This window comes from Stegostoma tigrinum, chromosome 23 (genome assembly GCF_030684315.1).
Source record: "Stegostoma tigrinum isolate sSteTig4 chromosome 23, sSteTig4.hap1, whole genome shotgun sequence".
In the NCBI taxonomy this organism is placed as follows: Eukaryota; Metazoa; Chordata; class Chondrichthyes; order Orectolobiformes; family Stegostomatidae; genus Stegostoma; species Stegostoma tigrinum.
The window spans coordinates 5,144,425-5,171,232 of record NC_081376.1 but is presented as its reverse complement, the minus strand read 5'-3'; the positions used below and the strand labels follow the sequence as shown (position 1 = coordinate 5,171,232).

The 26,808-nt window shown below is 44.3% G+C and overlaps 1 protein-coding gene across 1 annotated transcript in view; it reads right to left on the bottom strand.

Moving 5' to 3' along the window:
• LOC125462405 (uncharacterized protein C16orf96-like) overlaps window positions 1–23,329 on the bottom strand; it is a 98,240-nt gene extending 74,911 nt beyond the window's left edge. Inside the window, exons 1-3 of the mRNA XM_048552449.2 lie at window positions 22,811–23,329; window positions 15,077–15,160; window positions 2,012–2,059 (exon numbers count right to left, since the gene is read on the bottom strand). Of these exons, the coding sequence (XP_048408406.1) occupies window positions 2,012–2,059; window positions 15,077–15,160; window positions 22,811–23,329 (651 nt within the window). The remainder of the gene's footprint in view (window positions 1–2,011; window positions 2,060–15,076; window positions 15,161–22,810) is intronic.
• Window positions 23,330–26,808: the final 3,479 nt, after the last annotated feature.

The following is a 26,808-nucleotide window of genomic DNA, read 5'->3' as shown; positions in this document are numbered from 1 at the left end:
CATTGGCACCTCAACTATTCACTCGATTCATCGACAACTTAATCAGAATTAAAAGCCACATAAGACAAGTTTGTAGATGGTGCAAAGGGACGAGTAAAATTAATTTTGTCTGTTCATATCTCTCTAATGGGCAAAAACTAGAGCAAATGGATTTCAATGTAGGCAAATGTGAGGCAATCTACTTTGGATCTAAAAAGAAAGATATTGTAAATAGACAGAAACAGTGGACATTCAAAGAGATTGGGACTTTGTGAAAATAGATCACTGTTATGAACAATGGACAGAAAACACTCAAAAAGTCCTGTGGATTGCTGGTCTTTATATCCAGTGTAATCAAGAGGAGTAGGATTCATGCTTCGGCTACACAGTGCATTGTTTGAATGACAGCCTGAAGTGTTGTGAGCAGCTGTGAACATCACACCTCACGAAGGAACCACTGATCTCGTAGGAGTGCGTTGTATTTTTACCAAAACCTATACCTGGACTTAAAAGCAGAGATTACACAAATTGGGCTCCCTGGAAGTTAGAAGTGCACAGGATGAACCAATCAAAATTTTCAAGATATTAGGGTGAACAGGTGGGATAGGTGATGAAAACTAGACCAGCAATTTAGGGAAAGCAGGATGAGGGAGAGTAGGATATTCAGCAATTGAAAAATAAGCCACAGCTTATGGCTGAAGCTTGCACAGGCTGTCCAACTATGACCACATATAAAATGTTACCCAAGTATGGCTGAAATGACCATCATCCTTTGGGAAAATTAGGAACAGAGATCGGCACCAAATTTTCCCCGAACTTACTGAACTAAGGAGGTTTTGTGAAGTAATTTTTTTTCATAATAAAGTCAGTCATTGTTGTCAAGGGAGAATAAAAATATTATGAAACAGAAAAAGCTCTGGCAAACAAGCTTTATGTCTGTCATCATCTGAGCTTCGATAAGCACATCTAAATTAGTAGCTGACAAACTCCAAATCTGGAAGATTCTGTGAACTCCATAGACTTGATCTGAATTGAGCTAAGGAATAGCGGAATGTGAGGGACATCATGGCATATGTTGATTCAGTTTTAGCAATATTAATGAAAGACTGTAAGTTTAGAACGTCGGTACTATATAGCAACGGTATCAATCAATAAACAATAGAATCAATGCCAAAGTGACCAAGTAGGCCTGTGGTGTCACCGTCCTGAAAACACAGTGTGCTCCATTGCATGAGGGAATTAAACGCATTGCCTTGCAAAACAGTAGCGAGGATTTTAGTGGTAAACTGAAGGCTTTTTAGTGTGATCTCATAATATCTGTCATTCTCAGGTCAGAACTGATAAAACTTGTTGAGACCAAGGAATAACATAAAGGAGCACAACCTAAAAGTTAGAACCAAACCTCTCAGAAGGCAAATTAGAAAACACTTCAACATGGAAAGGGGTGGGAGTATTTTCAAACTCTCTCACAAGTAGATGAATTTTAGCCTAAGGTGTTCAGGGATATGGAACACATTTGGAACACATGAATTAGGAGCAGTGGAAGCCACTTATCCATTAAGCCTGCCCCACTATTTGATAAATCGTGGCTGATGTGACAGTGGCCTCTGCTTTCTTACCTATCCCCTTAGGTTTTTAACTATACAAACCGACCGAGTTAAGTCACAAAACAACCATCAATGGCAAAAGGAGACTGGGAGAACAAAACGCTCTAGTCCTGTTCCTATTCCTATCTATGAATCAACAGCCAAGGAATCACACAAATTGTTTCCCGCTACACTGAACGCAAAAATAGGACAAAACACTTCATAACGCTTCGTGCACTAGGAAATTATGGGGGAAGGTGTTTTTTTTTAAGTTTTAGCACATCTTTCAACTTAGCCAAACAGAAATCCTCAAAGCATGGAACACATTCTAGATTAAGCCTCATTTTTACTCATATTCCAAAATGTTCTGTAGTTACGCAATTTAATCTCACTTAGCTATTCCCCTTTGAATATCAATAATACAACAGTTCTTATTCATAACTTACCAGTTTGCGAGACATTTCCTCTGAATTTTGTGCTTTGCTTTGGTTTGCCTATGGATACAAAACATTTTCAATTAACATTTATGAAAGATAAAACAGTAAGACGTAATTTCTAAATCTGCACACAGAAATTGAATATTGTGGTATTGCTAGAAAAGCAGGCATGGAGAAGTTCCATGAGGAAGCAGCTTCAGAAGAAGTTGCCAACTAAGGGCGTCTAGCCTTGAATTTACTCAAGGACCGGGGGAGGAAATACGGCACCTTCCAATGCTCTGCAGAGGGAGTTACATGGCTGCTGGTGCAAACACTGTGTAAAACAGCCACAAACAACCGAACTGGCAGGAAACCTCTGCTCAGCCTGTAGCATTCAGCAGCTTTCTGGGGCACCAGCAGGAACAGAGCTTCACTCTTTCACAAGTAGCCTTGCGTCACACTCAATTTTATTTGGACAGGGTCATGACCTCACAAGTGTCAACTGTGGTAAGAGGGCAGCAGGGATCAAATTCACTGATGCAGACATCCATGCCCAGAGAGTGCAGTGAGGCATTCCATGAAGCCTCCCTACATCTTCAGTCCTGGGAAAGGCAGGGTCATCCAGTTTAGAATTACAGAATCCCTACAGTATGGTAGCAGGCCATTCAATCCATTCAAGTCCACACTGACCCTCCAAACATCATCCCACTTGGACCTCTAATCCCATCCTTCCCATGGCTAATCCACCCAATTTACAGATCCCTGGACACTAGGGACAATTTGGCAGAGCCAAACCACCTAACCTGCACTATGGGAAGAAACCAGGGCACCTGGAGGAAACCCACACAGACACGGGGAGAATGTGCAAACTCCACACAGACAATTGCCTGAGGCTGGAATCGAACCTAGGTCCCTGGCACTGTGAAGCAGCAGTGCTAACCACTGAGCCACCGTGCCACCCATCTGACACAGGATTGAAGGTGGCCCAAGTACTAGTTCTCCCCAGCATCCTGACTGCAAAGGATACAGAGTTTAAAACTTAAAAGAAAAAGATACACAACAAATGCCAGGTGCAGAATACAGGCATGAAACCAGGTAAATTACAGGGTCAAATAGGTAATTTAAATAGCATAAGAAAGGGAAAACAGCAAGAGTAAAGATAGAAATAAAAGACTTGTATTGATTTTGTGCCTTAAATTGTCTCAGGTCCTCCTATAATGTGTGTCAGGCACATTATAGTTAGTTGTGTACCACTGAAGGATACTCATTGTCAGAATGTAGGACAAATGCCACTCACTCAATGCAGCACAGTCCAACTTGATAAAGAACAAGTTCTTTTTGAATACAGAAATTGGATGAGAGATAAATATTAGCAAGAATTCAGAAAACAGACTTCTACAGTTCAGTCACCTGGGGGTCAACATGAAAAACCATTATTCTTCTTGTTTAATATGCATGACTGGGACCCGGAGGTCGGAGCATTAAAATAAATGACATAAGACTTAAGAGTGGAGTGAGAAGCATTTCCTCAGAGAAGGTTAAGATTTGGCTACACAGCCTGAAATACTGGGCAGAACACTCCGGGAGGCAAGGAAGGAGATGGCAGGCTGTGAGGTATTGAGTTAAGAGTATATAAGAAATTGAGAAAGGTAACTACATGGCAGTGAGGAAGGTTCCCTGGTACCTGTGGTGGCAGAGAGAATGGGCAGCTGAGAGCAGGAAAAATGGGGGAGATTGGAGCCCCAGCAAGCACTCATCAAAGACTGTTGAACTTTTAACTTCATCCTTTATTCTTCTAGTTTATATTAAGAAGGACTTTAATGTTAACTATTACCATACTTCTTTATTTTTCTATTTATTCTACGAAGGTCTATAACGCTTAACTTTTTAAACTATTTCTTTTACTATTCTGTACCTTGAGTTTTGTGTAGTTGTGATGTGGAGGGGCAGGTGTCGGACTGGGGTGGGCAAAGTCAGAAGTCATATGACACCAGGTGATAGTCTAACAAGTTTATTTGAAAACACAAGCTTTTGGAGTGTAGCCCCGTTGTCAGGTGAAGTGAGAGAGAAAAACACAGAACACAGCATTTATGGGCAGAGCGAGAGGTCAAGGGGGGAGAGATCAATGACCATACAAATAGCGTGAGTGGTGTGTCGAATTGTAAGTCTCTGCAGGTGGCCAGAAGTTGGAGTTGGTGGTTGGTTTGCCGAGCTAACTGGCTTTCATGCAAATATTTTGCCCCCTTCTAGGTGACATTGTTAGTGATGTGTAGCCTCCATTGAAGCGCTGTTGTTCTGTTCTATTCTGAATTTATATGATCCGTCTGTCATGATGAGAAGTCTTGCCTCCGGTTTCGTACCGGAGTACTGCAGGTGATCAGAAGTGTCAGACAGCGTGAGTGAAGTGTCAACAGCTGAATAACAAGTGAAGGGATGACCTAGTATCCATGTAAATGAGGCGGAGAGATTATTACACATATTAAAAATAAGGTCATGCTGGAGACAAACCAAATTGCTGGACTAACATGATAGGTATAAGAGTCACACGCTGAGGGTCTAACCAAAATAATAAGTAATCCAAAACTGTACAAGCTAATTAAGGCGGAGAGATCATAACAATTTATCAAGATGATAGTGACAAATCAGGATGGTGTGGAAGATCTAACAGTTACAGAAGTGTGGTCGGGTCACCTGTAGTGTGATATGAACCCAAGATCACAGTTGAGGCGGTTTCCATGGGTACGGAGCTTGGCTATCAGCCTCTCCTTGGTGACTCTGCATCACGAAGGCCACCTCGGAGGATGCTTACCCAAAGATTGGAGGCTCAATGTCCGTGATCACTAGTGTTCCCCCACGGGGAGAGAACATCTCTGTCTGGCGATTGTTGCGCTGTGTCCATTCATCTGTTGTTGTAGTGTTTGAATGGTTTCGCCAATATACCAAACCTCGGGCCCTCCCTGCCTGCAGCATGTGAGTTGGACAATATTGGCCGAGTCACATGAGTATCTGCTGCGCACGTGGTGGGTGGTGTACCCATGTGTGATGGTAGTGTCCATGTCGATGATCTGACATGTCTTGCTGAAGTTACCATAACAGGGTTGTGTGATGTTATGGTCGATGTTGTCCTGAAGGCTGGGTAGTTCACTGTGAAAAATGGTTGTTTGAAGGTGAGAAGTGGAGATGTGCGGAGGATCTTGGCCAGGTGCTCATCATCATCGATGACATGTTGAAAGCTGCAAAGAACGTGGCATAGTTTCTCCGCTCCAGGGAAGTACTGCATGACAAAGGGTACCCTATCAGTCGCATCCTGTGTCTACCTTCTGAAGATGTCATTGCAGTTTTTTTGCTGTGGCATGTCGGAACTGGCGATCGATGAACTGAGTATCTTGTCCTGTTCTTGTAAGGGCATCCATCAAAATCTTTAGGTGTCTGTCACATTCCTCCTCATCTGAGGAGACCCTGTGTATGCACAGGACTTGTCCGTAGAGGATGGCTTCTTTAATATGTTTAGGGTAGAAGCTAGAGAAGTGCAGCATTGTGAGGTTATCCATAGACTTGCGGTTGAGTGAGGTACTGAGGGTCCGTCCCTGATGGAGATGCGCGTGTCCAAGAACAAGACTGATTCTGAAGAGTAGTCCATGGTAAGTCTGATAGTGGGATGAAATTTGTTGATATCGCTATGTAGTCATTTCAGTGATTTCTTGCCCATGAGTCCGAAGGACGAAAATGCTGTCAATGTATCTGGTGAATAGCACTGGTTGGGGGTACTGTGCAATAAACAAGTGTTGCTCAAACTTGTGCATGAAAATGTTGTTGTATGGGGGAGAAAATGTGGTTCCCATGGCTGTTCCATGTGTCTGGATGAAGAATTGTTTGTCGAAGGTGATGATGTTGTTGTCAGGTTGAAGCAGATGAGTTGTAGGATTGGCAGTTTTTGATATTGAGGTCTGAAGCTGTTGCAGCAATACCATCCTCCTGGGAGATCTGAACGGGTACTTTGTATCAGTTTTCATGGTGGAAGACACCAGAAGCAGAACAAAACTTTGAGAGAGTCACAGGGCAGAGGTGAGTGTGGCGACCATCACTAAGGAGAAGGTGCTGGGGAAGCTGAAAGGTCTGAAGGTGGGTAAATCACCCAGACCAGATGGACTTCACCCCAGAATTCGGAAGGAGACAGCTGAGGAGATTGTAGAGGCATTGCTGGTGATCTTTTAAGGAATTACTGGAGTCGGGGAGGGTCCTAGAGGACTGAAAGTGGCTAATGTAACACTCTGTTTGAGAAGGGTGGGAAGCAGAAGACAGGAAAGTATAAGTTGGTAAGATTTCAGAATCCATTATTAACGATAAGATTGTGGGAGGGCATGGTAAAATAGAGCTCAGTTGGCACAACTTCATCAAGGTTTGAGGAAGTAATGAGCGAATTAGACAAAGGAGAGCCAGTGGAGGTGATCTATTTGGATTTCTAGAAGGCCTTGACAAGGTGCTGCACAGGAAGCTGCTGAATAAAATAAGAGCTCATGGCATTAGGGGCAAGGTTCTGGCTTGGATAGGCGATTGATTGCAGAAGCTGAAGAGTAAGGATCAAGGGGCCTTTGACACGATGACAGCTGGTGATTAGTGGAGGTCCACAGGGGTCAGTTTAGGTTCCTCAACTATTCACGTTAAATATTAACAGTCTGGATGCAGGAAGTGAGGGCATTGTGGCTATGTTTACACATGACACAAAGATAGGTGGAGGGAACAGGTAGCACTGAGGAAGTAGGGAGGACTTGGACAGGCTAGGAGAACGAGCAAAGAAGCTGCGGATGGAATATAATGAGGGAAGGTGTAAGGCTTGATAGGAAGACTAAAGGCACAGACTATTTTCTAAATGGGGTAAGTCACTGGAAATCTGAAGCACAAATAAACTTGGCAGTCCAAGGTCAGGATTCTCTGAAGGTTAATATGCAGTTCAGCTGGCAGTTACGAGGGCAAATGCAATGTTAACATTCATTTCAAGAGGACTAGAATACAAGAGCAGGGATGTGCTGCTGAAGCTGTATAAGGCTCTGTTCAGACCGCATCTGGAATACTGTCAGCAGTTTTGGGCCCCGTATCTAAGGAAGGATGTGTTGGTCTTGGAGGCGGTCCAGTGGAGGTTTACAGGAATGATCCTGGCGATTGTGGCTTATCATATGAAGAGCAGTTGAGGACTCTGGATCTGTACTTAATGGAGTCTAGAAGGATGAGGAGAAATCTCATTGAAACTTACAGAATACTGAGAGGCCTGGATAGAATGGACATGGAGAATACATTTACGCTAGCAGGAGAGACTCGGGCCTGAGGGTACAGTCTCAGAGTGAACGGTCAACCCTTTAAATCGGAGATGAGGAGGAATTTCTTCAGCCAGAGAGTGGATAATCTGCCTCATTGTCACAGAGGGCTGTGGAGGCCAAGTCACTGAGTGTATTTAAGACAGAGATATAGGAAGATTCTTGAAGGGGATCAAGGGTTACTAGGGAAAGGCAGGATGACAGGGTTGAGGAACATACCAGCCATGAACAAACGGTGGAGCTGATTTGATGGGCCGAACAGACCAATTCTGCTCCTATATGCTGTGGTCTTTTGTTCTAAAATGTGGTGGGGAGTTTTGGGACAGCTGCCTGACACCTTCTTGACTCCACAGAAGTATGTTCCAGGTCAGAAGGGCTGTGGGTGACATTTCTGCCTCACCTCCACTGAACAGTCAATTAGTGACCAATAACAGGGATTTAATTATCGTTGCTCCAAGTGGGATAACAGATAATCAACATTAGGAGTAGTGAGTCACTTCGTGTGAATGTGTGTATGTCAGACAGTGTGTGAGAGAATGCATGAGAGAGTTGTGTTTTTGTGTGCGTGAGAGTTTGAGAGAGTGTTTTGTAAGTGTGTGAGAGTGCGAGAGTGTGTATGTATGTGTGTGAGAGCATGGGAGAGTGCGGTGTTTGTGTGAGAGAGTGTGGTGTGTGAGACAGAGGGTGAGTGGGTGTGTGTATGAGAGAGCGTATATGAGACAGTGTGTGGATGTGTGTATGAGACCTGAGTGTGTGTGTGAGAGACAGTGTGTGAGAGAATGCGTGAGTGTGTGTGAGAGAGAGTGTGGTATGTGTGAGAGAGAGACAGAGTGTGAGAGAGAGTGTGGTATGTGTGAGAGAGAGACAGAGTGTGAGAGAGTGTGTTTGTCAGAAAAAGAGAGACGGTGTGTGAGAGAGTGAGAAAAAGAGAGACAGTGTGTGTGTGAGAGAGAGAAAGCATGGTGTGTGTGTGTGTGAGAGAGAGAGAGTGAGTGTGTGTGAGAGAGTGAGTGATACTGAGTGTGTGTGTGAGAGAGTGAGTGATACTGAGTGTGTGTGTGAGAGAGTGAGTGAGTGAGTGAGTGAGAGAGTGAGAGAGTGAGAGAGTGAGAGAGTGAGAGAGTGAGAGAGTGAGAGAGAGAGAGAGTGAGAGAGTGAGAGTGAGAGAGAGAGAGAGAGTGAGAGAGAGAGAGAGAGAGAGAGAGTGAGAGAGTGAGAGAGTGAGAGAGTGAGAGCGTGAGAGCGTGAGAGAGTGAGAGAGTGAGAGCGTGAGTGAGTGAGTGAGTGAGTGAGTGAGTGAGTGAGTGAGTGAGAGAGTGAGAGAGTGAGTGAGTGAGTGAGAGAGTGAGAGAGTGAGTAAGTGAGAGAGTGAGCAAGGGGTGGTCAGTGATGATGGTAGACTCTTGGTCTAAAACCATCTCTGTCTGATTCAGTGCACGGACATACAGCAGACAGCCAGTCTATGATTGCCACCCCCTTGCCCTTGCCTCTGAATCTCACTTCCCCACGTGCCTTACCCTGTTACAACAGCAGCCCAACATTTAACTTCTCCCGACATTGCCCATGCATCCTGGGAATCTCGGACAGGGGCAGGTTAGCCACATCCGAGATCTAGCTCTGGGTCCAGATGAAGGTCCATTGCTGCCCTCTCAAGTGCCTGATGTGTTGTAGATACAACGACCCTCTCAGCTTGGGCATTTCACCGTTTTCTCACCATCTGAGCTCAGTAGTTTCCAGATGGAAGGCAATGCCATGGAAATTGTCAAAAGCGAATTGAAAAGGCAGGGGCACGGTTCTAAACTGTGCAACTAAATTATTGTTAACAAAAATGCAAATGGTCTGACAAGACTGTTAAGGTTATAATTTGACCACACTTCCTCACTCCTCTTTTCTCCACTGTGCACCAGAACTTCACACACAAAATGAGAAATACCCTCCAAATCACTTTAATTGTTCATGCAGAGCATATGTTGCTAATTATTACAGCCAGGTTTATTTTATAATGTAATAAAACATGTTTTTGCTACACCTCAGAAACCCCATCTGGCTGGTTCTTTCTGATCTTACAATGTAAACAGTTAAGCACATTCTGAAATTAGTAAGAATACCCTTATCCAAAATAAAAACAAAAAAGGGAGGGAGACAAAGAGCAGGAAACGAAGGCTGGTTGATTGAACATCTGACATTGAGCAATGTTAAAAGCTATCATGAAAGAAGTGACATTAAGGCACCTGATTAAATTCAAGACAAACAAGCAGAGTCAACATTGTTTTGTGAAAGGGAAATCATGTTTGACCAGTCTGTTGAGTTCTTTGAAGACGTGACATGTACTGCAGAAAAATGGAACCAGAGGATATTCTGTAGCTAGATTTCCAGAAGGCAGTTGTTAGGGTGCTATTTCAAAGACTATTGTACAAAATAATTGTTCATGGTGTAGCGATAGCATCATGGCATGAATAGAAGATTGGCTGGCTAACAGTAAACAGACAGTATGTGTTAATAGGTTTTCTTCAGGTTGACAAGATGAAGTGTAGTGTATCACAGGGATAAGTGGTGGGACATCAACTGTTATAATTTTAATTTGGGTGAAGGGACAAAATGTACGTTTGCCAAATTTTCTCATGACACAAAGGTGGTTAGGAAAGTAACTTGTGAAGAGGAGACAGAATTGGAATTGGAATTAGAATCAGAATTAGCTTTATTGTCACATGGATTCATGAGTAAAATTTACAAGTTGCCACTTAACGGTGCCATCTTAGATTCTTAAGTACAAATTCTTAGGGGGAGAAAAGTAGAAAAAAGAAATTAAAAGTCCAGCAAAAAATTAGAAGAACAGTGAAATAAGAATTCAGATACGAATGCTATGAAAATACATTGATAGGTTAAGTGAGTAGGCAGAAATGTGGCAAATGGGTTATAATGTGGCAAACAGTGAAGTTGTCCAATGTGCAAACAGGAAAAAGAAAGCATCTTCCCTAAATGATGAATCTCCAGAGCTTGGAGATTCACAGCGATCTGGATGTCCTTGCGCATGAATTTAAAATAGTTAGTATGCAGTAATTAGCAAACAAACATTATCATTTATCCTGATGGAATAAAAGACTAAAGTAGCAAAGTAATGCTTCAGTTATATAGGGTACTAGTGAGACCACATCTGGAGAACTGTTCACAGTATTGGTCACCTTATTTAAAGAAGATTATGAATATAATGGAAGCAGTTCAGAGGTGCTTTATCTGAATAATACTTGCAATGAGAAGGTTGTCTGCTGATGGAGGGTTGGACAGGCTAAACTGTATTCAATGAAGTTGAGAAACATAAGACACAAATTTATTTAGATGTAAAAATCCTGTTTGGTCTTTACAGGGTAAATGTATGAGAGCATCTAGAACAAAGGGTCACTGTTTTAAAACCAGGGGTCACGCATTTAAAATAGAGATTAAGCCAATTTTGTTCTCCTGGGAGATCATCAGACTTTGAAATTCTTCATGCATAGACGGTGAAAGCAAAATCCTTGAATATTTTTAAGGCAGATGGATTTTTTTTTAAAGCTAGGGGTTTAAAGGTTTCCGGTATGGGCAGTAATGTGGATTTAAGGTTATAATGAATCAGCCATGATTGCCTGGGGAGAAGGACCACGGGGCTGAATGGCCTACTTCTGCACCTGATTCACATGCTCGTATGTATAAATGGAGTACTAATATAGTTTACTAAGGAGAGAGAAAAACTCTTCTACCCGTCTTCCTCTTCTTGTAACAAATGCAAGCTTTGTGATTTGGGCTAGAGAGGGCATTATGCAAGAGTGAGGATAATCAACTTCAAGACAGATCCCAGCTGGAAACAAGTGGAGTTGTTCAGTTTGTCAGCCATATTACACAGCATACATCACAGTGATTTTAACCACCAGTGCTCATCACTGAGATCCAAGATGTTGCTGACACTGTGTGACTCCTTGCAAGTTCCCTCCAGCAGATCTAATTCTAACATCTCTTATAACCGTTCTACTCCTTTAAACTTTGCGCCCTGCACAATGTAACCTGTATGCCTCTAAGTCTTTTTGGTCTGTACGTCCATTGCTTACTTTGATCTGCCTGTACTGCTAGTAAACAAAGCTTTTCACTGTACTTTGGTGCAGGTGACAATCAATCAATCAATCAATCGAGACTGCTCTTGAAGAAGGGTCTGCAAGCTTTATCAGACCGGGTAATTGTGGCCTTAAAAGCAAAATACTGTGGATGCTGTAAATCTGAAACAAAATCAACAGAAAATGTTGTAGAAACTCAACAGGTATGACAGCATGTTGGAGAGACAAACAAAATGAAATGTTATAGTGTCTGATGTGATTCTCCTTCAGAACTGTTCCAGACTCAAAACGTTAATTCTGTTTGCACCTTCGCAGATGCTGTCAGACCTGCTAAGTTTATTCATCACTTTCAGCTTTTACTAAGACAGTCGAGGGTCCCTGACGTAAATAAGAGACTGCCTCTTCTGGCCTCTTCATATTGCAGTCCTCTTCTGACCACGCTGTAGCTGGTGGGTAAGCCATAGTCACTTTCCCCGCTAGCCTGAGTTAAAATGCCACAGGAATCGACGGATGCTATCACACCTGGCTTTAGCACTTTTGAAGAAGGATTGTCTGGCTTTGTATGGGAGTCTACCCAGAATGAAAGGGCCTGGGTTAAAATGGATCTGAACAGCTTTCTGCAAGGTTACCTGACCTGTCTTAGCTACATATCTGTCTCAGTAAAGTGTGTAGAGTTAAAAACCTGGGCACTGGAAAAAATAGTTATCAATGAGAGGAGTCACTCAGCCTGTTGTTGGCTCTGTCACTTGATCAATTGTCTCTGGTAACGTTGTTCTGGCACAAAGCCAAAAAAGATTTAATCGGTTGCTATATGGGCTGGAAGAGTTGCATTATAAGGAGAGGCTGGATAGGCTGGGACATTTTTCCCTGGAACATCAGAGACTGAGGGGTGACCTTACACAGGTATACAAAATCATGAGAGACATTGATAAGGCTGAGAGCCACTGGCTTTTCTCCAGGCTAGGGGAGTCTATGCTCGACAGCATAGCTTTAAGGTGAGAGGGGAAAGATACAAAAGGGTCTAAAGAGGCAGTTCTTTTCACACAGAGGGTGCTGCATGTCTGGAATAGGCTGCCAGGAGGAGCAGTGGAGGTGAGTACAATTTTGTTATTTAAGAAACATTTGAACAGGTACCTGGATGGGATAGGTATGGAGGGATACAGATCAAATGCAGGCAAATGGGACTAGTTTGACTGCGAAAACTGGGCAGCACGGGAAAGTTGGGCTGAAGGGCCTGTTTTCATGCTGCACATCTCTATGACTCTAGAGACAAATAAGTGGGTGCATTACTATGGGATTGATGGGTATTAGTTAATGAACCATAAGCATTTTTTGACAGTCAAGGCAGAAAGCGGGCAGGTTCTGATGTCCGTAGGGACTGCTACAAAGTGAACTTTTGATAGTATCTGGCCTCTGATGATTCATGCTGGGCAACTGGGAGTTTAATAGGGCCAATACTATTGACTTGTTAAAGAGCATTACTCAAGGTTGGAATGACCATAACTCTATGAAATGGAAAGAGGAGGAAATAGAGTGAGGGAGGAAGTGACCTGGCTTGTGATTCAGACAGTGAGAATAGACAGGCAACAAGAGCTGGTAAGATCAAAGGGTCAGTTGTGTGCGTGAGGCTCAAAGTTTATCTGGAAGGAGAGGTAACGGGGCAGAATAAACTCAGGGGAGAGCAGGATGGGTGAAGATAGAGATTGAAATTACAGAGGATAAGAAGTTACTCAACGCAGAAGCTGAGAGGAGAATGGATTATGAACATCTTCATAAAAAACAGGGCAGTAATTTGGGATGGGCAATTGTGTCTGAACAGAGTTAAAGCAGGAACAGTTGGTCGAGGGAGAAAATGCCAGACATTGGGCCAAAGACAATTTAAGAATGACTATATAACATAATAAAACATCCTGTGTTTCTTTGCAGAAGTATTAGCACAACAAAATTAACACCAAGTCAAATGTTAGTGCAGATGATCAAAATGGGGGTTTTATGGGAGAATCTTAAAGGGGGAAAGACAGAAGAGGGAGGTTTCAGGAGACAATTCCAGAACTTAGGATCGAGATAAATGAAGGTAAGGTCACCAATCATGAGTGAAGACATCATTGGAAGGGTGAGGCCAATGGATAGATCTGGAAACAAGGATGAGAATTTCAAAATGTTGACATTCTCAAACCTGGAGCCAAGCTCGAACAGGGAGCACAAGGGTGATGGGTGAACAGCAGTAAGTAGGAATGGCTGCATATGTTTCAACTTAGGAAAAAACATTGGAATAGTCAAGCTTAGAGGTCACAGAGGCAGTGGTGAGGGTTTTCTCCAGTAGATAAGCTAAAGCATGACACCATCAGGTGACAGCGTAAGCAGGAGGTCTTGGCAATGGAGTGGATGTGTGATTGGAAACTTATCCCAACATCAAATAGTTTACCTTCAAACAACTACTATGGGAAGGGATTGGGGTTTCTATCTGGGACTAAAGATTCATTTGGAACAATTTAATTGAGATATTTGTTTTATTAAATTTACAGAATAAATGTCAATTATAGCTGACATCTTTGAGGATCCACCAAAATGCATAAAGCTAGTGGAGTATGGTCTTGATCTCATAAATCATATTGCATAAAGCAGTTCAAGGAGAAAGAGGGCCAGAATTAGTGAGGCTCCTTCAAGAAAATTTACTAACGAATCAAACGGGTAAAAGCTCTAATGCCTTGTACAGTCATTACAAAGTAATAACAAGAAATGCAGTTCATGAAGACTGGTTCATGCTTGGTCAATCATATTGTTAAGATTCAGCCCTTTGAATCCACAATGACCCTCCCCAAGAGCATCCCAACCACACCTACCCCACTACCCTGTAACCCTGCATATCCCACCTAGCCTGCATGCCCCTGGACACAATGGGAAATCTAGCATGGCTAATCCACCTAACTTGCACATCTTTGGACCGTGAGAGGAAACCCACGCAGACATGGGGAGAATGTGCAAACTCCACACAGTCATCTGGGGGTGGGGGAGTCAAATCCAGATCCTTGGCACGGTGACCGCAGTGTGGAGCTGGAGGAACACAGCAGGTCAGGCAGCATCAGAGGAGCAGGAAAGTCGATGTTTGTGTGTGGCATCATTGTGGCACTGGAGGAGGCCCAGGATGAGCGTACCTATCCCACTGACCAATCCCCACCACTCCCTATCTGCATCCACCAACCACCATCCCACCTACCTTCCCCCAGCCCCACCCCTCCTCCCGCTATTTATTTCCCAGCTCCCTTCTTCCTCTCCAGTTCTGAAAGCAGGGTCCTGACCCTAAACATTGATTCTCCTAATCCCCTTGATGCTGCCTGACTTGCTGTGTTTCTCCAGCTCAACAGTATTGACTCTGGCTCCAGCATCTGCAGTTCCTGGTATCTTCCTTGGCACTGTGAGGCAGCAGTGCTAACTACCGAGCCACCATGCCATCTGTGTTAATACTGCTGTCAAAATTTAGAGAAACTGGCAGTGGGAAGTGATTTTCTTGCAGCACATACGCATAGTCGATATCTGGGACACTAGGATTATTAGACAGTTAAAACTAAGCAGGTCAATAAACCCCCACCATGAAGAAGAGATGGTTGTTTTCTCACTAATCAGCACAGAATCTATTCACAGTCAGATTAAGGAAAGTTAGAAGTCTACTCTGTAAATAATTAAAGATGTCACTAACTTACTTTGTCAAGCTCCTTCCTCAGTGTTTCATTAGTGTTATTTAATTGATTAATTGAATTCATTAATTCCTGTAAAGTTGTCATAGCCTGAAAAAGAAACACAAATGTGATTATTTTGATTGCAGATAAACCTAAAAAAAACTCTAGATCTGGCAGCACCTGTGGAAAGAGAAACTGAGTTAATGTTTCGATTGCAACAGGAACTTTCTTCAGAGCTGGTAGCATTTTCTATCATTATTCCAAATCTATACGATGTTGCTTTTATATTACAGCAAATTATCTTTGTGCATTGCAACATGAACTTTCTTCAGAGCTGGTAGCATTTTCTATCATTATTCCAAATCTATTCCATGTTCTTTTTACATTGCAGCAAATTATCTTTGCACTAAAGAATACTGCATGTGCTAATAAACTTATGGAGGTTGTAATTTCTAAAACATGCAGATATTTCTAATAATTCAGGTTGCTCTCATTTTATTTGCTGGTAATTTTATTGGTATTTCTGTAAAACTGACAGAAGAATAATACCCCACAATGGACACCAGCTATCCTGCAATCTCCAAGGTTAGAGAAATTATTCTGATTAGATGCGTCAGAGGTAACAAGTGACTGCTCACCTGGAAGGGAGTGAAGAGGCAGAAATATACAAACATGACATTGTAAAACCAGTAATCAGCATTGAATGCCACTGAAAGGGGCAACAGGTCAAAGGGTACTCCTGAGCCTGGCAAGTTCTTGAAGGGTCAAAGGTTAAGAATGGTACAGCAGAATTCTGCTATTCGACTTATTTTGAGTGGGGAGAGGTTACAGGAGCAGAAATGTTTCAGGAATTACTTAGAAATGCATCTCCTGACAGTGGCAGACTTTTGACCACCCCAATACCTCGAGGGCCAGGGACGAACAATCGGTCCCCACAATCTACAAAGTGATCCCTCAGCATTAACACGAAGTAAACCCAGGCAGAGGTGATGGAAGGGGTCATCACCAAAGTTTAATCTCCTCATGCTCCAAGTTCAGACACAGTGAAACCCAGCAGGAATCTCAATTACCTCACAAGAACACCTCAGGGGAGTTCAACTTTTTACTTTGCCCCGTAATATCTCACCAAGCAGCTGTCACTTGTCATCCTCCACTTTCAGCAATTTCCTCCTCTCCATCACACAGTTCAGCAGGAAATTAACAGACACAGTGCCACACTTTTCCTTCGCTAAATCTTCGCTAAAACATTAAATGCCTATTGTCAAAAAGCTACTTTGTTAAAGCAAAATGAAAGAGATATTCATATCTCGACACTAGCTAAGAGAAACAATCATGCCTCCACCCTCAATTCACTTCAAGTTTGTCAAATTAAATCTGTGGTTTTCTTTAGTCAACCTGGTTATGAATGCTCGGGAGCAGGTAGGACTTGTATGAGACCCACTGGTCCAGAAGCAGGGTCACTATAACTATGCCACAAGAGCCCTCAACCTCGATTGTGTACGTACTGGAAGAACATGAGTATGGCTAGGAGGCAGCAGGTGGCGAACTGCTACTGAAATGAGATTGGGAGATTGTCATAGAGGCATACAGCATGGAAACTGACTCCAACTCGTCCATGTTGACCAAATATCCTAAACTAGTCTAGTTCCATTAGCCAGCATTTCACCCATAATCCCCTAAATTCCTGCTATTCATGTACCCATCAGATGCCTTTTAAATGCTGTAATTCTACCATCCTTCACCACTTCCTCTGCCAGCTCAGTCGATACATGCACCACCCTCTGCATGAAAAAGTTATCCCTCAGGTCCTTTATATATCTTTCCCCTCTCACCTCTAGTTCATGCCCTCTAGTTTTGGATTCACCCACCCCAGGGAAAAGACCTAGTCTATTTACCCTACCTATGCCCCTCATGATTTTATAAACCTCTATAAGGTCACCCTTCAGCCTCCAACACTCCAGGGAAAATAGCCCCAGCCTATTCAGCCTCTCCCTATAGCTTAAATCTTCCAACCCTGGCAACATTCTTGTAAACCTTTTCGGAACCTTATTAAGTTTAACAACATCTGTTCTGTGGAAGGGAGACCAGAACTGAATGTAGTATTTCAAAACTGGCCAAACCAATGTCCTGTACAGCCACAACATGACCTCCCAGCTCCTATACTCAATGCACTGACCAATAGAGCCAATTGTACCAAATCCCTTCATTATTAACCTCTCTAATTGTGACTCTACCTTCAATAAACAACAAGCCTGCACCCCAACGTATCTTTGTTCAGCGACACTCCCCGGGACCCTGCCATTAAGCATTTAAGTCCTGCCCTGATTTGCATTACCAAAATGTAACACCTCATATTTATCTAAATTCAGCTCCATCCACCACTCTTTGGCCCATCATCCATCGGATCAAAGTCGCACTGTACTGTGAGACAACATTCTGTACTGTCCACTACACCACCAATTCTGGTGTCATCTGTAAATTTACTAACCATACTTCCTATATTGACAGGCAAATCATTTATATAAATGACAAAATGCAGTGGACCCAGCACCGATCCCTGCAGCACACTGCTGGTCACAGGCCTCCCTCCACCACCACCATCTGTCTCCTACCTTTGAGCCAGTTCTGTGTCCAAATGGTCTGCTCCTCTGGATTCCTTGTGATCTAAGCTTGCTAACCAGTCTACAATGTGGAACCTGGTCGAACGCATTGCTGAAGTACATACAGACAATGTCCACCGCTCTGCCTTCGTCAATCTTCTTTGCCGTGTCTTCAAAAAACTCAGTCCAGTTAGTGAGACATGATTTCCCACACACAAAGCCATGTTGGTTATCCCTAATCAGTCCTTGCCTTTCCAAACACATGTAGATCCTGACCCTCAGAATCCCCACCAACAAATTACCTACCATTGACATCAGACACCCTGGTCTATAGTTCCCTGGCTTTTCCTTATTACTTTTCTTAAATAATGGCACCACATTAGCCACCCTCCAGTCTTCTCTCACCTCGTCTGTGGCTATTGATGAAACATATATCTCAGCAAGGGGCCCAGTTTTCACTTCCCTAGCTTCCCAAAACGTTCTGGAATACAGTTGATCAGGTTCTGGGGGTTTATCCACCTTTACGCATTTTAAGACGTCCAGCACCACCATTTCTGTAATATGGACACTTCTCAAGATACCATTGTTTATTTCTTCAAGTTCTCTAACTTTCATATCCTTCTCCACATTAAATTCTGACTTGAAATACTCAGTTAGTATCTTACCCATCTCCTGCAGTTCCGCACATAGATGGCCTCATTAATGTTTAAGGGCCCCTATTCTCTCCCTCATTATGTTTTCACCCTCAATGAATATGTAGAATCTCTTTGGATTCTCCTTGATTCTATTTGCCAAAACTATCTCGTGTCCTCTTCTGCCCTGCTGTTGTTCTCCTTGAGTATACTCCTATTAACTTTATACTCCTCCAGGGATTCACTTGATCTCTGCTGTCATTACCTGACATATGCTTCCTTCTTTTTCTTGACCAGTGCCTCAATTTCTCCAGTCATCCAGCATTCCCTACACCTACCAGCCTTGCCCTTCACTTTTACAGGAACATACTGTCTCTGACCTCTCATTATCATGTTTTTGAAGGCCTACCATTTTCCAATGTTCCTTTACTCTGACTATTCTCCCCCAACCAACTTTTGAAAATTCTTGCCTAATATGGTCAAAATTGGCCTTACTCCAATTTAGATCTTTAACTTTTGGATCAGGTCTATCCAAAGAATCCCTACAGTGTGGAAACAGGCCATTCGGCCCAAAAAGTCCACACTAATCCTCCAAACAGCAGCCCACCCAGACACATCCCCTGATCAATTCCGTGTCACGCTATATTTCCCATGTCTAATGCCCCTAACCTACATATCCTTGAACACCATGCGGCAACATAGCATGGTCAATCCACCTAACTTAGACTGTGAGAAGAAACCAGAGCACTCTGTGGAAACCCACGCAGGGAGAACATGCAAACTCCACACAGTCACCCAAGGCTGGGGTCGAACCAGGGTCCCTGGCACGGTGAGGCAGCAAAGCTAATTAATGAGCCACCATGTCACCCTTTGTTGTAAGTATTTCAAAACTAATAGAATTCTGATCAGTGGGCCCACTAACACCTCAGCCACTTGTCCTGCCTTATTTCCCATCAGAAGTTTTGCTCCTTCTCTGCAGGTACATCCACGTGCTGAATAAGAAAATTTTCTTGTATGTAATAAACAAATTCCTCCCCATCCAAGCCCTTAACACTATGGCAGTCCCAGTTTATGTTTGGAAAGTTAAACTCCCCTACCCTTACAGCCCTGTCATTCTTACAGATAACTGAAATCTCCTTACAAATTTGTTTCTCAATTTCCCACTATCAGTGGGTCTTTAGAACAATCTCAACATAGTAATCATCCTGTTCTTATTCCTCAGTTCCACCCATATAATTTCACTGGACATTCAGGAATATCCTCCCTAAGTACAGTCATAACGTTATACCTAACCAAAAATGCCACTCCTCCTCCTGTCATGTCCCCACATCTATCCTTCCAACAGAATCTATACCCTGGAACATTAAGCTGCCAATCCTGTCCATCCCTGAGCCACGTTTCTAATAATTGCTATGATATCCCAGTCCCATGTTCCCAACCATGTCCTGAGTTCACTGCCTCATCTGTCAGATCTTCTGCATTGAAATAAATGCAGTTTAATTTATCTGTCTTACCTCAATCTCTGCCATGCTCTTGCCTGCCTTGAGTGTTTAACTTGCTCCTCTTCTCAACGGTATCAGCCTCAGACTTATCTCTATTCTCATTATCTCCTTGGGTACCCTACCTCAACATACTAGTTTAAAGCCTCCAGAGAGACATTAGCAAATCTCTCTGCCAGGATTTTGGTCCCCTTCCAATTCAGGTGCAAACTGTCCTTCCTGTAGAAGTCACTTCTATCCCAGAGAAGATTCCAAAGTTCAAAAAATGCAAATACCTGCCTCCCTTCACCTGCTCCTCAGCCACTCTCTATCTTCCTATTTCTATTGTCACTAGCATGAGGTTAGCCTGTTAAAATTTACAGTAATTAATGCTGGTCAGACCATTTCAGCAGAGCAAACTTAATTTTGGGCAATGGGCAAGTGGCCATAGCGTTGGTAGGGAGGGGGTGATGTCGGGCGGGGGGAGATTGGTGTTGGCAGGGGGAAGTGGTGGGGCCAGTGGGAGGGGAGGTGCTGTTGGTCGGGGGGGGAGGTGGTGGTGTTGGCTGGAGGGGAGGTGGTGTTGACGGGAGGGGAGGTGGTGTTGACGGGAGGGGAGGTGGTGTTGGCAGGAGTGGGGGTGGTGGTGTTGGTGGGAGGGGAGATGGTGGTGTTGGTGGGAGGGAAGGTGGTGGTGTTGGTGGGAGGGGAGGTGGTGGTGTTGGTGGAAGGGAAGGTGGTGGTGTTGGTGGAAGGGAAGGTGGTGGTGTTGGTGGGAGGGAAGGTGGTGGTGTTAGTGGGAGGGAAGGTGGTGGTGTTAGTGGGAGGGAAGGTGGTGGTGTTGGTGGGAGGGAAGGTGGTGGTGTTGGTGGGAGGGAAGGTGGTGGTGTTGGTGGGAGGGAAGGTGGTGGTGTTAGTGGGAGGGAAGGTGGTGGTGTTAGTGGGAGGGAAGGTGGTGGTGTTGGTGAGAGGGGAGATGGTGGTGTTGGCTGGGGGAGGTGGTGATGGAAGGAGGGGGTGGTGGTGGTGTTTGTGGGAGGGAAGGTGGCGGTTTTGGCGGGGGGAGGTGGTGATTTAAGAATTTAGCTTTTGAACCATGTAACATTGTTAATGACTGGGGGCAGGTGCCACTGGCAGGAAAGAGGGTGGTCGTAACAAAGAAACATTTACACTCGTTCTGGTCCCACCCATGAGGACACCTGACTTTTCCCTGGGATTGCACTTGCCTTCCTTGAACCGCTGGCTTCTTCAAACCCCATCATTTTTAATGGGCAATTTATTTCCTCAGAGCAGGAAGATTGCCCACAGGTGGATTGCTTGGAGTAGCATTTGAAAATGTTTATATTTCACCCAATCCTAACCCAAATGTTCTGTTTTAGCTGAGCAGAAAGACTACAGCAGGAATTGGGAGGCAAATTTTTAACATTCCATTTCCAAAATGTATGAAAATACAACTTACTGGTACCTGCACAAACCTAAATAAGCTGAATTTGATTGAAAGTTGGTTAAGTATCTAGGAACTCAGGCAATGAGTTTTCAGCCCATGAGGTTTTTTTTGCTTGAAGAATGTGACCTGAAGGTCTAGCAGCTGTATATATCACCTAGGTGGAACAACAGTGCTGGAAAAACTCAGCGGGTCTGGCAGCATCTGTGGAGAGAGAAAAACAGTTAACATTTTCAGTCTAATATGACTTCTTCAGAACTCACGTGGTAGTCATACTGTTCTGAAGAAGTCACACTGGACTAAACACATTCAGTGTAAACAGTTGACCCCAACTAAGTGTCGCAGGCTGGCACATTCTGAGATCCAGGACTACATGCTGAGAGGCGCACTAAAGCTCGGGGCAGCAGCCACCATGATGCAATGAGAGTCCATTCAGTTATAAGGGCCTCTCAGCGCCTCAAATGTATGTAAATATTGTACTGAAAACAAAAGATGCGGGAAATTATAGCCAGTCTGGCAGCATCCGTGGAGACAGCGCAAGCAAGTTTCGAGTTGAGATGATGCTTCATCAGAGCTGTAAATATGTAAATATTGTCCTGTATAAGTCATGGCTTGGGTTTTACTTTGCAATTGCAAGGAATAACAAATCCACACCATAACTCGTTTCTCCCTCCGCACTCCACCCCTAAATTATAACATAAACGCTGCCCTCTCTGAATCAGCTTTGGTCAACAGTCATCGTGATTTGAAATGTTAGCTTTGCTCTCTCTCCACAGATACTGCCTGACCCACTGTGATTTCTAGCATTTGTTGTTTTCAGTAACAAATCCCAATGTTTGTTCGTTCTTCGTGTACAAAGAACTGTACAGAACTGCTTTGGAAACCGTGTATGTGCATAAAGGTTGATGAACACATTGTATTTTGAAATTTTAAAAAAGCTGCTTGTCTCTCGACAGAGTTTCTCCAGCACTCTGTGGCTTTGTTTCGGCATTCTTTAAGTGTTTTGCTTTTATTTTCCAGATTGATTGTAACTGAAAACAGAAAGTGCTGGAGATTACAGCAGATCAGACAGCACCCATGGAGAGAGAGAGAGAACAAGCTAATGTTTCGAGTCTAGATGACGCTTCATCAGAGCTGAAATGTGGAAGGGACAGCATTTATCCTACAGTGAGGGGGATTGGAGTGCTCGGGGAGAAAGGATGTTGACAGTGCATTATTAAGTAGGGAACAAAACCAAATTTGCTGGAAAAGCTCAGCAGTCTGGCAGCATCTGTGAAGGAAAAAAACAGTAAATTTTTCGGGACCTGACTGTTCCTGACTTACAGCATCCGCAGTTTTTATTCATAATTAAGTGGGATTTGTTATTCCTTGCAGCTGTAACATAAAACTCAAGCCATTTCTTCCTTATACGAGGAAGTATTTTACATATTTACGGCTCTGCTGAAGAGTGATGCAGACTCTAAGCATCTTGCTCTCCCTCTATCTCCACGGATGCTGCCTGATCCGCTGTGAAACTCCAGCAATTTTTTGTCTCGTTTCCAGTGCAGATTCCTGCAGTAATTTGCTCCTGGCTGTAAGCGGCCACCAAAAGCCTTGTGCCTCACCTTGTTGACTCCTTCCTCGTTCGCTTCCACCTTCTTTTTGACCTGCATCAGCTGCCACATGTCCCTGACGGGCCCGGTGCTGCTGCTGGACACCGAGAACTTGCGGATGGGCATGGCGTCCGCCTGGCTGCGGGCGAGGAGCTCCGGGCCGCTGGGGAGCTGGCTCAGGGACTCCATGGCCGCCTGCAGCTTGGCGACCTTATCCTCCAGCTGGTGGAACAGGGACGCTGACCTGCCGTTATCGCCCGGCCGGGCAGCAGAAGGGGTCGCGCTTCCTCCTCCTCCTCCTCCTCCTTCCTCGGAGAGGGAGCTGGGAGTCTTGTCCCCGACTGCCGCCGTGCTCTGGGGCTTGATGAATTCATTTTCCACCTCGCCCACCGTCTTCTGCGCCTCGCCGATCTGGAGGTGCTCCAGGATGCCGTGCAGCAAGGCGTGCAGCGCGTTAAAGTTGCACACCCCCACCTCGGGGGTGCCGATGGCCAGGTTGACCAGCTCCGATAAGGTGAACGTGTGTGTCATCCTGCTGTCAGCCTCAGCCCCCCCCACCTCACCTCCACAACACAAAGACCCCCCCCCTCCTACTCCTCCTCTAGTGAGGCAAACTCAGCAATGGATCCCCCCCCGTCCCCTTCACCAGACCAGAGGGGCGCCCATTTGACCAGACCAACCCCCCCCCCACACCCCGACCTCTCTCCCGTTCCCTCTATCTCAGCCCACACCCCTCCCCCGACTCCTTTTTCTTACCCCGCCCCCCCTCATATACTGTGCTCCATCGCAGTTGCTAAGTGACCAGTGCAGCCCCCATGGAAACGCCTTTGTTCGGGCTGACCCTATGTCACCCCGGGCTTGCAACTAGCAGCAACCCCCCCGCCCTCCCCGCCAACCTGGGGGCCTTTCTGCCAATGCAGGCTTCATTTAGCCTCCCCTGTATCTGCTCCTTCCATCCTTTTCCCCATCTGTTCAGACAGACACCCTCCTCACCCACTGGCATGTTGGAACAGACAACCCCCTCCCCCCACTTCTGCCCGGCATATTCAGACAGACACCCCCCATCCCTGTGGCATTTTGGGACAGACAGCCTCCCCCCAACCCAATGGCATGTTCAGACAGATTCCACACACCCCCCATCCCATGCCACATTGGGATCGATATTCCCCCTAATCCATGACATGTTGGGACAGACACCCACCCCCCCATGGCATGTTCAAACAGATACCAACCCCATCCTTTCCCCATGGAGTGTTGGGACAGATAGCCCCTGTTCCCTAGGACCCATTCAGATAGACACCACTGTCACCCCTCTCGACTAATCAAAGAAGGTTTTCACTTTGCATTCCTAAATCAGCAGGACTGGAATATACATGGGTGTGGTTGTGAGACAACTGAATCCAGCACTACCATCTTCACTGGGCACCTTGGCACTTGGGTTTGATGTCTTGGGTCAGTATTCCCTGACTCCAAGCTTCCCTGTCTTCTGAGTGGATCTCCTTGGCCTGTGTCCAACCAGGCAAGGTGCATGGCCTGTGCATCTGCCAATGTTGCTGGACAGGAAGAGAAAGACAGGCAGGGATTTGGATTCTGCTGGGAAATGCACATTTCATGACATTTTAGAGACTCTGATCTTTGTTATAAACTTGAACCTCTCTGCTGCAGACAGTTATGGCAGTAGCTTATGGAACTTCATCCTGTGCTCTGTTATCTAATACCTTAGTTACCAGCCAAAGGGCCTGACAGTTTTGAATAGTAAATAAATATGGAATGTCATTTTATAGAATCCCTGCATTATGGAAACAAGCCATTCAGCCCACTCAGTCCACACTGATCCTCCGAGGAGCATCCCACCCAGACCAATGCCCCTATCCTTTCCCTCTAAGTCTGCATGTCCTGGAGCTAACCCACCAGAACTACTCATCCCTGGATAATATGAGCAATTTAACATGTCCAATCCAACTAATCTGCACATCTTTGGACTGTGGGAGGAAACCGGAGCACCTAGAGGAAACGCTCACAGACACAGGGAGAATGTGCAAACTCCACACAGATAATCTCCTGAGGGTGGAATCAAACCTGGGTCCCTGGTGCTGTGAGGCTGCAGTGCTAACCACTGAGCCACTGTGCCACCATTTCCACATTAATATTTCATTATTCATAACCTTATTTTTAAACTCAAAAAATTGCCACTGGAATTATTTAATTGGCTGCCCAAAGCCAAGCGTAGGAAAGGATACCTTTTCTGCACAAAACATACTGATTACAGGCAGGATTGAGAATAAAAATTCTGTGCATGACAGAATGTTATTACATTTAAATTTATCCTTTCAAGGGCTGTTAGCATCCCTGGCAAGGGCAGCATTTCTTGCTCATGCCTAGCTGGCCTTGAACTGAATGCCTTGTTGGGCCCCTCCAGGGAGCATTTAAAAGTCAACCACATTGCTGCGGGTGTGCAATCATAAAACCATTAAATCAATAAATGAAACAGCACAGAATGAGGTGATTTGGCCCCTTGTGTTCCTTGAGTAGAGCTTTCCACTTAATCTCATTGGCATGCTGTTTATCTTTCTCCTCACAGGTAGTAAGTACATTCTACAGGTTGAGTAGGAGCAGTTTCTGGAGATTTTTGTTCCCTATCTGTCCTGGATTCTTCTTGCTCTGTGTATGATTGATCATGTAAACTCCTAGTGAGAACCACTATGTCTCTACAAAGTGTAACCAAAGGAAATTGACCAAATACTTTTCCTCCGCTGTGCCTATGTGGCAGTGTTTTCAACTTGCAATCTGGTTGGCAAGATTTGTATTGGAGACATGGGAGACATCTTCTGCACTTGTGTTTGCAATGGATGGTTTGGCTGTCCACAAACTCTCTCATACTGCAGTTCAAAGCAGAGCCACCTTAATCTACATTATTTACATTTTTTTTTCTTTTTCTACACATTACCTTGTACTAAGCAATACAAGACTGGACTAAAATGCTTAAATGCTGACTGCCTCAACCACTAGAAGCATTGGAGATGAAAAGTAGCACCTCTAACCTCCTCTTGCCCCACTTCCCAGCTCCTGCATTATGGTTGTGATGCAGTGAGTTCTATAAATATGTCGACCGGGGAGATGATGGCCTGGTGATATTATAGCTCGTCTGTTAGTCTAGAGACCCAGATAATGTTTCGGGTACCTAGGTTCAAATCCCACTGCAGCAGATGGTGGAATTTGAATTCAATGAGTTATCTGAAATTAAGAATCTAGTGATGACCATGAATCCATTGTTGATTGTTGGGAAAAACCCATCTGGTTCACAAATACCCTTTAAAGAAGGAAACTGCCATCCTTGCCTGATCTAGCCTACATGTGACTCCAGACCCACAGCAATGTGATTGACTCTCAACTGCCCTCTGGGCAATTAGGGATGGGCGACAAATCTACCTAGCCAATGATGCCCTCATCCTGTTAATGAATTTTAAAAAAACTTTTGACCCAATCAAGGTGTTTACTCTTTATTCATTCATGGGATGAGGGTGTTGCTGGCTAGACAGCATTTATTGCCCAGGGGGCAGTTAAGAGTCAACCACATTGCTGTAGGTCTGGAGTCACATATAAGGCCAGTCCAGATATGGATGGCAATTTCCTTCCCTACAGGATGTTAGTGAACCAGATGGATTTTTCTGACAATGGGTAATGGATTCACAGTCATCATTAGACTCTTAATTCCAGATATACATTGAATTCAAATTCCACCATCTGCACTGGTGGATTTTGAATCTGGGTCCCCAGAATATTACCTGGGTCTCTGGATTGATAGTCCAGCAATAATATCACTAGGTCATTGCCTCCCCCAATAAGTTAGTGAAACATATCAGCTCTTAATTTACAGGATTCTTTATTATGTTACATGTGCTATTTAAATACATGTAGTTGTTATGCAGATTCTAATCTATTAGCCCCTACCTTTCTGAATGCTTCCCTACTGCTGTGTCAGCCTGGCTGACCTGGAGCTGCTGGGTTTA